The sequence below is a fragment of the Neopelma chrysocephalum genome, unplaced genomic scaffold, assembly GCF_003984885.1.
Source record: "Neopelma chrysocephalum unplaced genomic scaffold, ASM398488v2 Primary Assembly neopelma1_23, whole genome shotgun sequence".
Classification (NCBI taxonomy): Eukaryota; Metazoa; Chordata; class Aves; order Passeriformes; family Pipridae; genus Neopelma; species Neopelma chrysocephalum.
Genome location: NW_020897691.1, coordinates 25,217,475 through 25,229,555, shown reverse-complemented (window position 1 = coordinate 25,229,555; position 12,081 = coordinate 25,217,475). Strand labels below are relative to the sequence as shown.

The 12,081-nt window shown below is 37.7% G+C and overlaps 1 protein-coding gene across 3 annotated transcripts in view; it reads left to right on the top strand.

Annotated features, from left to right (window-relative positions):
* Positions 1-12,081, top strand: part of ENPP1 (ectonucleotide pyrophosphatase/phosphodiesterase 1) — a 54,204-nt gene that overhangs the window by 17,702 nt on the left and 24,421 nt on the right. For all 3 annotated transcript variants that reach the window (XM_027690867.1, XM_027690878.1, XM_027690888.1), the window contains 5 exons: positions 617-733; positions 2,716-2,841; positions 3,000-3,060; positions 8,094-8,191; positions 11,074-11,153. In XM_027690867.1, the coding sequence (XP_027546668.1) occupies positions 617-733; positions 2,716-2,841; positions 3,000-3,060; positions 8,094-8,191; positions 11,074-11,153 (482 nt within the window). The remainder of the gene's footprint in view (positions 1-616; positions 734-2,715; positions 2,842-2,999; positions 3,061-8,093; positions 8,192-11,073; positions 11,154-12,081) is intronic.

Genomic DNA, 12,081 nt, shown 5'->3' with positions numbered 1-12,081 from the left:
GTATCTCTTGTGTCTGCTTTGGAACAGCCCTTTTTGTGTCTTGAGATAGCACCTTCATGGTACAGTGGGATGCAGAAGTGAGGCTTCTTCAGTTCCTCCTCCCCAGGGCACGGGCATGGGAGAGCTGCAAGCATAGGCAATTCAGTTTAGATTCTAATTAATGTTTGATTATTTATAACTGTCAGACATGAAAATGAAGATTAGTGTTCTCTGCAGAAGCATTTCATTGCCTAGGGCACCCACAGTGAAAATATCCTCCAACAGATCTTCCATAATCTGAATGACTGTAGTCAAATATTCCAGTGAGACAGAAAGGCAAGGACAGTCACAACGGGAATTGTAGTCTTTTGTTTCACTTGTTTCTGCCAGTAGTGAAACACCATGTTCCTGCTAAAACAGAACAAAACCCTTTGTTCAATATGATGAAAAATATTTTTGTTCAGTAAGAGAAAATATTCAGTTGGGTCAAGACTTTCCTTTGGCTGTCACTGTTTTTGCAGCCGTCCTGTAAGTTTGGAATGACCAACTATGTCATCTCACAAACTGACTTAATTTCTTTTGCATGTTGACTGATTTGGGCTCAGCCACTGACATCTAACACTATCCAATATTACAGTGAAAACCTGCAAAGGTCGTTGCTTTGAAAGGACCTTTGGAAGCTGCCGTTGTGATAAAGATTGTGTCAAGCTTGGAAACTGCTGCTTAGATTACCAGGAAACATGTATACAACCAGGTAAGGATGAAAAGGTAGTCCAGGTTATGATTGTGGGAGCAATCTGTCCTGTTCTGTGACAAGAGACAGCTCAGCATATGTGAATACTGCTGTGGTCAGGATTTCTTTCAGATGGGCTGTGAGTGCAAAGGAGGGGCTACTGAACAGCAGACTGGTTTTGATGCCAGTGATCTCCCCCTCTTTGTACTCCTTCCATTGCATTCCTGAGTGGAGTTACAGTGGTGATGGGGGTACTGGGGACTCCTGTGGAAACATCAGGGCTTTGTACAGCCGCTGTTTTACACAAACAAAGCTTGTATTTCAGCCAGCTGGACTACATAGGAGCTGACATAGCCACTATAATGGCTTTCCCATAGCTCTCCTGTGAGGAGAGAGGCTACAACACTGTGCTGCTGCCCTCCCCCTTGGAAAGAGGAGGAGTAACTGCAACTTGAGATCTCAGCCAGCTTGTTCTTTGTCTGGTGGTGAGAGAACAGTGACCTGCATTGTCCCTGACATCAGGGACAACTCCTACATTCTCAGGCAAGCCCAGAATAGAAGTGCATTCTGCATATTGTATTTTTCTGTCGTTGCCTGCGTGAAAAAGGGGAAGGACAGAACAGCTCTGTAAAAGCTGCCATCTCTCCTTACCCAGCTATTCAGGCCCTTTACCATGTTACTTCCCAGCTTGAGTGTGAAGCAAGGGTCATGAGCATGAATCAAGGCAGAATGACAAAACAGATTGCACTGGTGGAGAAGGATTGCGAAATGAGTAGCAGTTATCATGATTTGCCAGAAAGAAAAGGTCAGATAGGCAAAGGTGTGAAAAATACCTTGGAGAAATTTTACAGGGGAAGTCGTTAGTGCAGGTAGAACACTAAGGGCAAAACTTGACTGTTTTCTCTACTTTGATTTTGCCTTCATGCTTCAAATGCAGCGTTCTTTTCAGATAACTATTTTTATTCTTACTCCTCTTTACATGTATTTCATTAATTTCTGAGTGAGACAACATTGATAAATTTAGAATTCCAATGTATACTTTGAAAACCAAATGATTAAACTAGGCACAAATCCCTGCTTCAACTGACTGCTATTGAAAGGTCATCTCATTTACCTAAAGCATTTTGTTTATATATATAAAGTTGCATGTATAGTTGAGATATATGTATATATATATTATATATATACAGTTGCGTAGAGTTTACTCTGCTCTGTTTCATTAGGTCATTTTCCCACAGTTAAAAAAATTCTTTAAAAGTAAACTGGAGAGTCTGTCTTAGCACTAAGAATGGGAATGAATTGATTTGTGTTGTTTTTTTTTAAATTAGCCTTAACATCAGTAGAGAATCAAATTCTTATTTCCCAATAGTATCATGTAACTAGAACCATAACAGATTCTTCTCCCTCTCTCTCACAGAAGTAAAGATCTATTGATATTAGTGGAGTTACTGAAGTTCAGTATCCTGAAAGTGAGATTAACCTCTGACAGTACTTTTAGGGATTTCTAATTGCTAGTCATGTATGAAAATGTATGAAAAAACATTGAGTGTTCTCTGTTCAAACATTTAGATTTGGCTTCCGTGTCTCTGTTAAGAGCTTCACGGAAATATTCACTCAACTGATAAATTGATTCATGCTCATCCTCATTGAATGTAAAGGATCTACTTGTGTTTACAACTGATAACAAAATCATAGTATCATAGAATATGCTGAATTGGAAGGGACCCATCAGGATCATCGAGTCCAACTCCTAGCCCTGCACAGGACACTCCAAGAATCACGCCATGTGCCTGAAAGCATTGTCCAAATGCTTCTTGAACTCAGACAGGGTGTTTCTATTTTTCAAAGTGCCAAAGTTTGCAATACTATGCATGAATAAGAACTCAAGGCTGTTTTTCAGTGGGTAGACATTTGAGACCTAACTTTACACTTGGTTTATTAGTTCTGCACTTACAACATTGTGTAAGTCATTGTGCTGTCCTTCTCTCTCATCTGCTTTTTAGCCCACATATGGACCTGTAATAAATTCAGGTGTGGAGAAAAGAGGCGACCAGAATATCATTGTTCCTGTTCAGATGACTGTGTGGAAAACAAAGATTGCTGTGTCAATTATCAAGCTGTTTGTAAAGGTAAATATCCCCAACAAATTCCTATATCTTTCATATGTACCCATAGTTGTATGAAAGGAGTAAGGACTTTAAAAGCATCCAGTAAAATGAAAAAAATCTTATATTTATCAATAAGAATGTACTGTCTTAAAAAATAAATTGCACTCATTTGTTTTAAGGAGAGGCAAGCTGGGTTGAAGAAGAGTGTGAGGACATTACTGAACCTCAGTGTCCAAAAGGGTGAGGAAATTGTATATTTGCATAGCTCTCCTCTTTGCTTGCGTTTCATTTTTGTGATTATTTTTGCTGCTGTGCCTTCCTGGGATCTACTTGCCTTTCATACATACAGTAAGAGCAGCTGCCAGACAGGACACCTCTTCAGCCAGCATTTGGTATGCTTACTAACAGATCAAATTGCTCTATCCCAGCAACACTCGTGTATCCCAGCACCTGCTTGACTTGTAAGACATGCCTATTCCTCAACCCTCCTGTCTCTCACACATATGTGTGGTCTAGGCAACTTTGCTGTGTTGCCAACCTTATCGTTGACCTACATGTGCTCCAGTACCCACTATCCCAAATATTTTGGGACCCATCCAGCAATCTCAGGCTCCTAAGACTGCCTCCCTCCCTGGTCACTTCGAAAGACCTCTTCACTAGCTTGCATTTTACAGCCTGGAGCTGCAAAATGTGCACAGGTTGCTGTTCCAGTTTCACCAGCAGTGGGACAGCATTACTTGCAAGCTGTCTGAACTACTTTCTTTAAAAGGTGTAAAATACCATGGGATCCTTGTATTCTCTGGCTCAGCTCCACAGTGGGCCTGCTCCTGTTCCTGCAATTTATGTATAAACTGTGTGAGGAATGACTTGTGGTTTATGGCATCAGCACTCAGGCTCAAATAGTACAGCAAAACTCCCAGGCAGGAAAAAAAAGCCTGTATTTCTTGTACTGTTTTTGCTGTAGGATCTTCAAATTAACTTAATAGTTAAAGTTGACTACAAACTGTGATTGTATGTCTAAGCTATTTATAGAAGTGACTTAAATGTTCTTGCTTGAAATGTGCTCCACTGGTAAATAGTTGGTAGATATGTTGTGGGATAAGTTGAATTAAATTGTGCTCTTGACTGACAAGTATCAAAAAATCAGACTTATTTTCCTTTTGAAATTATGGTGTGCTGGGAATATTTCTAGTGAAGTAAAAACATCTTATTTTGTTATATCATTACTTTTTTGACTTAAGATATTTAAATCATACTGTATTTATTCACTGGAGTTATAATACTGTGAAAGTACATTTCCTTTTGAAATATTTTATACTAGTTGAGTACTCTTCATTCTGATTCAGAGCAGTAAACAAATTGTGACGTGACACTTCACAACCTTCACCAGGACAGAAAATGGAGCTTCTGTCCAGCTTGTAGTCCAAGTCCCCAGCAACCCCTCATGTAGAAAGGTGATAGTGAGGTGATTCTTGAAGCTTTTGTCATTAACTCTTGTTCTGAACTCAGGAACCATTTGAGACTGCATGCTGGGAACTCACTCTAGGATGCTGATTTCCCTAATACCAGGTTAGGAAGTCTTGCCCCTGAAAGGTTGGTAAACAAGCAAAAGCCTTTTACAGATCCACAGTCAAAGTTAATGACGCAAATGCAATAGAGCAGCTCCTGTTGGTTAACTTGTTTTTTTTCCTTTCTGTTCAGTGTATGAAAGAGTTACATAGTTACTCTACTAAAATTGTTTTAATCCTGGCAAACCCAAAATGTTGCAATAAGACCCAACCCAGGAAAGGGTGATGTGTGGTCAAAGTGTTGACTGAAGGCTCATCTCGAACTATTAGCACACAAGCCTCTCCCAAAACTAACAACTCTGTAAACAATCCACTTCTTCCTATGGTGCGGTAGGCAGGAAGGCAGGTGACTTTAGTGCAGTGCTCATTTTGAGACCTTAGGATATCAATTCCAATTCTATGCATATTAATACAGCATGTTTTGTGGGTTCAAATGGCTGGTTTTATTCTGCTTTCATTTTAGCTGTGTTTGTTCTTGTAGTGCAGAATAGACAAAACATGATGCAGTGTTCAATGAGGTGCTTAATCTGAGAAGTCCCACTGACTTCAATGAGATTTGTCAACTGCTTAAAATTAAGTAAACACCTAAGTCTTTCCAAGATGAGGTTCTACGTTATTTAATAGGGTTATAAAGTTAATGAGCTGTGAGATCTCAGGAGTGATCTACTGCTTAAAATTAAGTACACACCTAAGTCTTTCCAAGAGTAGGTTCTATGTTATTTAGTAGGGTTATAAAATTAATGAGCTGTGAGATCTCAGGAGTGATCTAGGCCTTCCCACTGTTCTAGGAGTAAAATAATACTCTGAGAATTCAAACCTATTTAAGCAGTTTACCCTAATGCTTAGCTAGGTGGCTTTACTGACAACTTTTTCCTGTCTTTTTGTCCTTGTGTCTTTTGCTGTACTTTAAGCCTATTATTGTTTGTTCTGTCTTCACTGAGCTGGAAGAACAGCTGATTCCTTTCCTCTTTGCTGATCTCTCTTTATATTTGAAGATGCTATTGTGCCTCCTATTGAGGCTTTGTCTACATTTAGTGGAAAAGAAAGCTTTTCTTTCTAAGCTTTATGGCTGTATATAGGCTGTAATGTATGAGTATGTGTGTGGGATAGGAAGTTTTCTGTGTAATATGTTAAGATTTTCAAGGGGACTTTCTTTCCTTTATTTTTCTGTTTTCTTTTTTTTCTTTCTTTTAATTATGGCCTAACCTGCCTGCAATGAGGCAGGTCAGCTTGGCAAAGTGTTCCGTGGTTCTGGGCTCTTGATCATCCAGCCTTGTAGATCTACTAGACCACAGTAAGCCTGTGTTGCCTGCATTGTGTTTCCATAGAAGCAGGTTTATAGGAGGGGATGATTGCTACTGCATTTCCTTCAGTTTGGAGTCAAGATGTGACTGTGGTGTACCTATTTATCCAAGAGCTGTTAAACATGCTTGTCATACCATTTGGACACAGCCAGAATGAATCACTGGCAGGACCAAAACTTGAGTCTCCCAGACTTGCTTGCTCATGGCAGCGCATTTCTGAAGTAGCAAGTACAGTCTTGGCTACTGACAGGAAAAAGTCATGGAGATTGCTGATATACCTTGGAATTGAGCTCATGTCAGTTCGTCTGGGCATTTTGCTGGAGCTGTTCCAAAGAGTGCAGTTTATCATGGTATGTCATGCTTTACTTCCCTGAGCACCAGGGAGATCACTAACTATATGAGTTTTGGCATGTGTAGAGTATACAAGAAGTGAAACGGCCAACTGCCTCGTTGTGGCAATGGTCTATTTTGCCAAATTTAATTTTACATGTGCAAAGGGGTCAGTAGCTAGATTTGCAGACAACCAAAACATGTATTTAACTGTTGGTTTACTTGTAAATGCCAAACCAGAAACAGTTGTGTAAAGTCCCTTTCTAAGGAGTTGTTTTAAATTTGGTGGGGTTTTATGTTTGGGCTTTTTTTTTTTTTTAAGTTAGACTTGTTGGTAAGTAATATTGAACAGTCTTTGCCTCAAAGTTCATCTTCTATTGCAGGGAACTTTGTAATGAAGATTTTTAGACCTCTGCATTTGAGTGAATCAATTTATTGAGCAAGAGGGGGCATGGAGAAGGTATTTGCAAAAGATGCAGACATCAGAAACTTTTGTGCAAAAAATACTTGTACTATTGGGCAAATGTAATACATAACGTTTCCTTACTCTGTTCTGCCAGAGGGCTTTAGTCTTGATCTGAAAATCATTCATTTCTTGTTCCCAACTAGTTGCCCCTACTAGATTTTCAAAAGATGATACTAAATGTGCCATATATTTTAAAAACCAAGATACAAACATACATCTTAGAAGCGCAACTAAATGTTTTGTTCTGTCTGGAGTGTAGGGCAGGCTATATAATGGTTCTGAGTAATGAAATCCTTTTGGCTGAACTGTTGATTAAAAATTGTTGATTAAAATTTTCTTAAGATAGACATGTTTTGGTTGCCTGACTAATCTTTAGCTTAATATAGTCACATTTGTTTAATGGACATAAGGCTTATAAATGTTTCCCTTGTAAATGACTGCTTGGATTTTTTGTGGAGTACCACATGAAAGAAATTGTTAACACTTTATAAATAATATTTGTCTTCTATCATCACTGTTTTATTTTGGGAAACTAAAGTGCCACAAAGTTAAAATATTCATTTTACCATTTACAGACATAAAAAGAAAATGTGAGCTTGCAATTGACATGTAAAATATATTAACTTCTGTTATGGGAATCTGTATTTTCAGTAGTTATTGTTGCACTGCCGTGGGTTTTTTTTGTTTTTGTTTTTGTTTTTTTTGCCTCATGTGTCCTCATATCTATAGGTCAAACCTAGGGTATGTTTTCTTCAAGGAAGAAGTTACTGATGACTATTCCTGTCTGTGATGCAACTTACAGTTGGAGAGAAATTGTTTGAACAGGGCTGAAGCTGGGAACAAGTTAAGACTGGAAAACATAGGTCCTGTGGAGACTGGAAAGGCAGATTTTATTTTAGCTTGTTCCAGTGAAATCAGTTTCTGAATTTATCTGTCAAGTTCCAGACAGAAATACTGTTACAGTGTTTCCAGTCACAGGGCCATGTTGAGTTTGGAGATGGGTAGTACTTCTGGTACAGTAAGCAAATTCTTCTTGGTTGAATAATCTTTATAAGATGAAAGGAAAAATGTGTGTTATATATATATATATACTTTTTTTTTTTTCAGCTGGATTACAAGTTGTTCAGGAGTAAAGTGAATAAAGGAAATGTTATTTTATAATTAGGCTTCACACTGCCTTATTTCTTTCCCTGCTCTTACCTTGGGATGGGAAAGTAGGGTTGAAGAGGCTGAGCATTGCTCCAGTGGGACTGATTTCAAGATAAGGAGTATCAAACCCACCAGATGGATTACCTGAGCATCTCATGTTATGGGTGTGTTTGAAATCAAACCTTGTCTTGACTTTTCCATACATACCCTACTGCATTCCTCAATGTCTTTGGGTAGGGCTCCTGTGCCAGCCTGCAAGCAGAGGGACCAGACAGCTTGTCTGGTCACCACTGTGCCAGCCTGCAAACCTTCCTGCTTAGGACAACTTACTTCCTTGGCCTGGTTTATAGCCCCATAATGAACATTCCAACTATTTGGGGGAAACTTTCTTGAAATAAGTGATAGGAAATTATTTCTCAGAGTCTGTCTTTTAATATTTAATTTCTGTTTGTTCAGATTTACCAAGTCGCCAGTGTTATTATTTTCGTTGGATGGCTTCAGAGCAGAATATTTGCAGACTTGGAGTGGACTTCTACCTGTTATTAGCAAATTACGTGAGTAGTTTATTTGTCTAAGAAATATTATGATGTCTTACCTGAAAAATCCATAGATGCAGCTATGCTTACTCTTTAAAATCCTCGCTTTTCTTCCATGAATATGGAAATAGTTGTCCTAAATAACAACCATGCACAGAGGACTTGAGGTGTGGGAGAGTGTGAGGGCAGAAAGAGAGAGGGCATGAGGAAAGGTCCCTTTGAATTTTTGGTGAAATCTTATAAATTATTAGGTAGCCCTGTTATATTTAGGAGGTGGATGTTTTTTGCTGTGAGCTTACTTTATTTCTTCAAAATAGAAATAGACCCTTTTTATTCAATAATGTATATGGAATGGCTTGGAAAATGGAAAGCAAGGTAGAAAGCATTTGATTATATTTGAAAAAGAAGACAGAGAAAGAAGAGATTAAGAGCAGATGATATAGAAGGGCTAGTAGAAATGTGATGAATCCAAGAAAAACTTCATTTAACAAACATTTCCAGAAGAAATGAGAACCTCACCAGTACATGTTTATTCCCTAACTTTTGTAGTGTCTTAGTTATGTAGGCCTAAGTAACTTTAGTTACTTTTCCTGTTTCTGTTTTGGCTGTGGTCTGTAAAGAACTGATGGTATTTCTTGTCTGAAAAATATGCCAATTTTCTTGACTTCATAAATTACTACCTGGGGTGCCTGGTTTCAGTTTGACTAAAAATAAGTGAGTAAAAATACTTGCTTTTTTATACAGTGGTTGTCACCACTTGATATGTTCCAGAGGATAACAATTCACAGATGTATTTGAGGATTTTTTTTTTTTTCCTTATTTCGTTCCATGTTAGCATAAAATAAGGCATTTGAAAAGTTTTCATTAGATGCAGTTATAAAAAAATTAAACTGGAGAAGTCTTCTTGGGCAGTGCTAGGAGAAGCTGGCTATTACAAATTATTATAGCTCTGCCCGAGATAAAAGATAGCAGTGCCACAAAGCATCTGTGGGTCTTCCAGTCTGTGATATCCACGTCTGTGTGTAAAGTTTCTTCGTTCTTTGGTCTGGATAGGCTAAAGTGCAACTTCTCTCATTGACTTCTATAATAATCTTGTATTTTTCTTTGTACTGAATCTATGATATATTCTGACCACTAAGAAATACAAATATCTTACTATCTTCATCAAAGTCACTTCACTTCTCCACAACTGTAGAGTTTTTGATGATTTTTAAAGGATTCTAATATCAGAATGCCTAGTAACACATGTTTTAGACACAACAAAATTAGGAATAATCTGGGAGGAAATATTTCTGCATTATGTTAATTTTTCTAAATTACTCTGCAGCATTTTTTGGCAATATGCTAGAAGGCTTTTACAACAGAGCATACTACAGGATCTTCAGCTTTCTCCTTTTCCCCCTCATCATAAAGTGATGGGTGAAATGCTCAGATAAGGCAGATATTCTTCAGTACGAGAAAAATAGTTTCATGAATAAAAACTGGTGTCACTGAGGTGTGAACCCAGGCATAGCCTTATTGTGTCATATGGTGTTCAGAGAAGACATTTTCACATGCTTCTATGCTACGATATTGCAAGTTTAAGATAAATCATCCTTTTGTATTAAATTGTCTTTAAGGAAGGCAACAAGCCAAAAAAAGTAAAGATAACTCTTATGGAAAACCCCAGCAAAAAACCCATAGGATTTTTGGCAAAAATTTTCTAAGTGTATTTTTCTCTTACTTTTAAAAAAGACAAAAAAAAAAAAAAATCTCTCCACCCACCCCCACCACAAAACTACAGTTTTGAAAAACAACCTCAAGAGCAGACTTGGAAATGGTTGAAATGTGTTAAGTGTGTTGCAGTAATAAAAAAGATACCAGTGATGATTTATTACTACAGAATGCAAATGTGGGAGAGGATGTCTATGAGACTTGAGAACATTTATTTTCCTGGCTTCTTTCTACCTTGATTAGCTCAAATTGATTATTTCAACAGAAAAGTAATCAAAGCCTCAATTCAATGAGTTCGAAGTGCCTTGATGCAACACATTTTATGTTATTAAGCCTTTCATTTCTATTTTATTTATATTATATATAATTACCTATAATCATAGTGAAGATGGTGGTCCAGTCGTGTTCTTTCTATAGGCTCATTATTTTTGGTTCTTTAGCTTCTGTTGAAGCAGTTTGGGTTATCACATAGCATTTTTTAAGTTGTTAATGAAGGCTTTTTCTTTTTCTTTTCTTTTTGAAAACTGGGGCCCAAACATTTGCCAGTGGAAATTTAGGCCCCTTAAATAAGGTTTTCTCAATTGCTTTGACCTGGCTAATGACTTTCATACTAACGAATACAGTACGCTAATCTATTTTAAACCATATGGTTTTATATCAAGATAAAGAAAGCTTTGAATTTCGTTCTAAAGTAGAGCTTATTTTTATATTTTAAAAGCCCCGCAAACAAAAAATGAGCCTACAAAATAAGTAGTGATTTCACAGATGACTGAGAGAGCTAGGGCACCACTGTGCCAGCGGCCACTTAATCTCTAGGAGCATCCAGGGTGAAGTAGCTAGTTGGTCTCAAGCTGCAGACTGAACTTACTGCATACCAGGGCAACATTGAAAGGTTTGATTTCTTTGATTTTTCATTCTTATCTATGCATGCTTTTCACAGAGACTGTAAGTTTTTCTCATGTGACCATTGCAGTTAGTGATTAGGAATATATAAAATTCGTGTTAATAGCTATTTAGTCAGCTTGTAAATGAAGGTGGGAAGAAAAATTAAGTCCACAATTTTGAAGAATGAAAACTTTCTGGAAATATGTGTTTGTTTTTTTTTAATAGGACTATGTCTTCATGAGAGAAACTTGCAAGATTTTTGTTTCTGTAATTTTGCTGATTTTCTTTCTTCCTCCCTCTAGAGAAATGTGGAACATACACTTCCAGTATGAGACCAGTGTACCCTTCCAAAACCTTTCCCAACCATTACTCCATTGTCACAGTAAGAATTCCTGTATATTATATGTTTCCACACTGAGTAGATGGTTCACTATCAAGTTGTCTCCAAGGGAGTAGTATATTTTTGATGGATTATTAAAATAATAGTATTTCCCTTCAGAATAGGAAAATGTATATATTATATTCTTTATGAAATTTAGATTAAGTCATTATATAACACTACAGCTAAGTGGCCAGATCTAATGTAAGTAAATCCAATCCTTCCAAGGGTAGCTGTGAGAATTCCCATACAGTGGAACATCACATGACTTTATAACTCTTTATTTGTGTAAATATTTCCACTAAATTGCAGCTCACTCTCTTGGAGTGGGAGCAGCCTGACTCCTTTATATTGCCAGCCTTATTCCACTTCTTTAAGGTAGCATGATGCAAAGTAGAGTATGAAATGAGAGATTTGAGCATCATACCGATGTTGACTCTGTCTGTGATGGACTGTACCCAAGACTGCATAGAAATGTCACAGAGCTGATCTTGCAAATTTATCACCTCCTGCATATGGAAAGAAAAAGAAAAATGAAGGTTTTTAACACCAAACACAGGGTTGGAATTGAGGAGATCCTTATTGATTTCATCATGCCAGAACTAAAATTCAATCAAATACTAGGATCTGCACCTCCTGTCTTATCTCTCTAGTTTGTCTGGACATTTGCTAAGTGAGGAGAACAGGTTCAGGGATGAGATGCTTAATTGTGCAATCCTTGAAAATCTCCATGACTGAATATGCAACTGAGGCATTAAGCATGCCCTGCAGCCATGTGAACTATACAGTACAGAGCTTTGTCTCAACTCCCCATTCTTGTGAAAAGTAGCAGGGTCCTAATGGTGGTGGTGTTTTATCCTTTATAAATGTAAACAGGAGCTAGTCTGCTTAAAGGCAGAGCACAAGGTTTCGTTGTGCTACCCAAGAACTG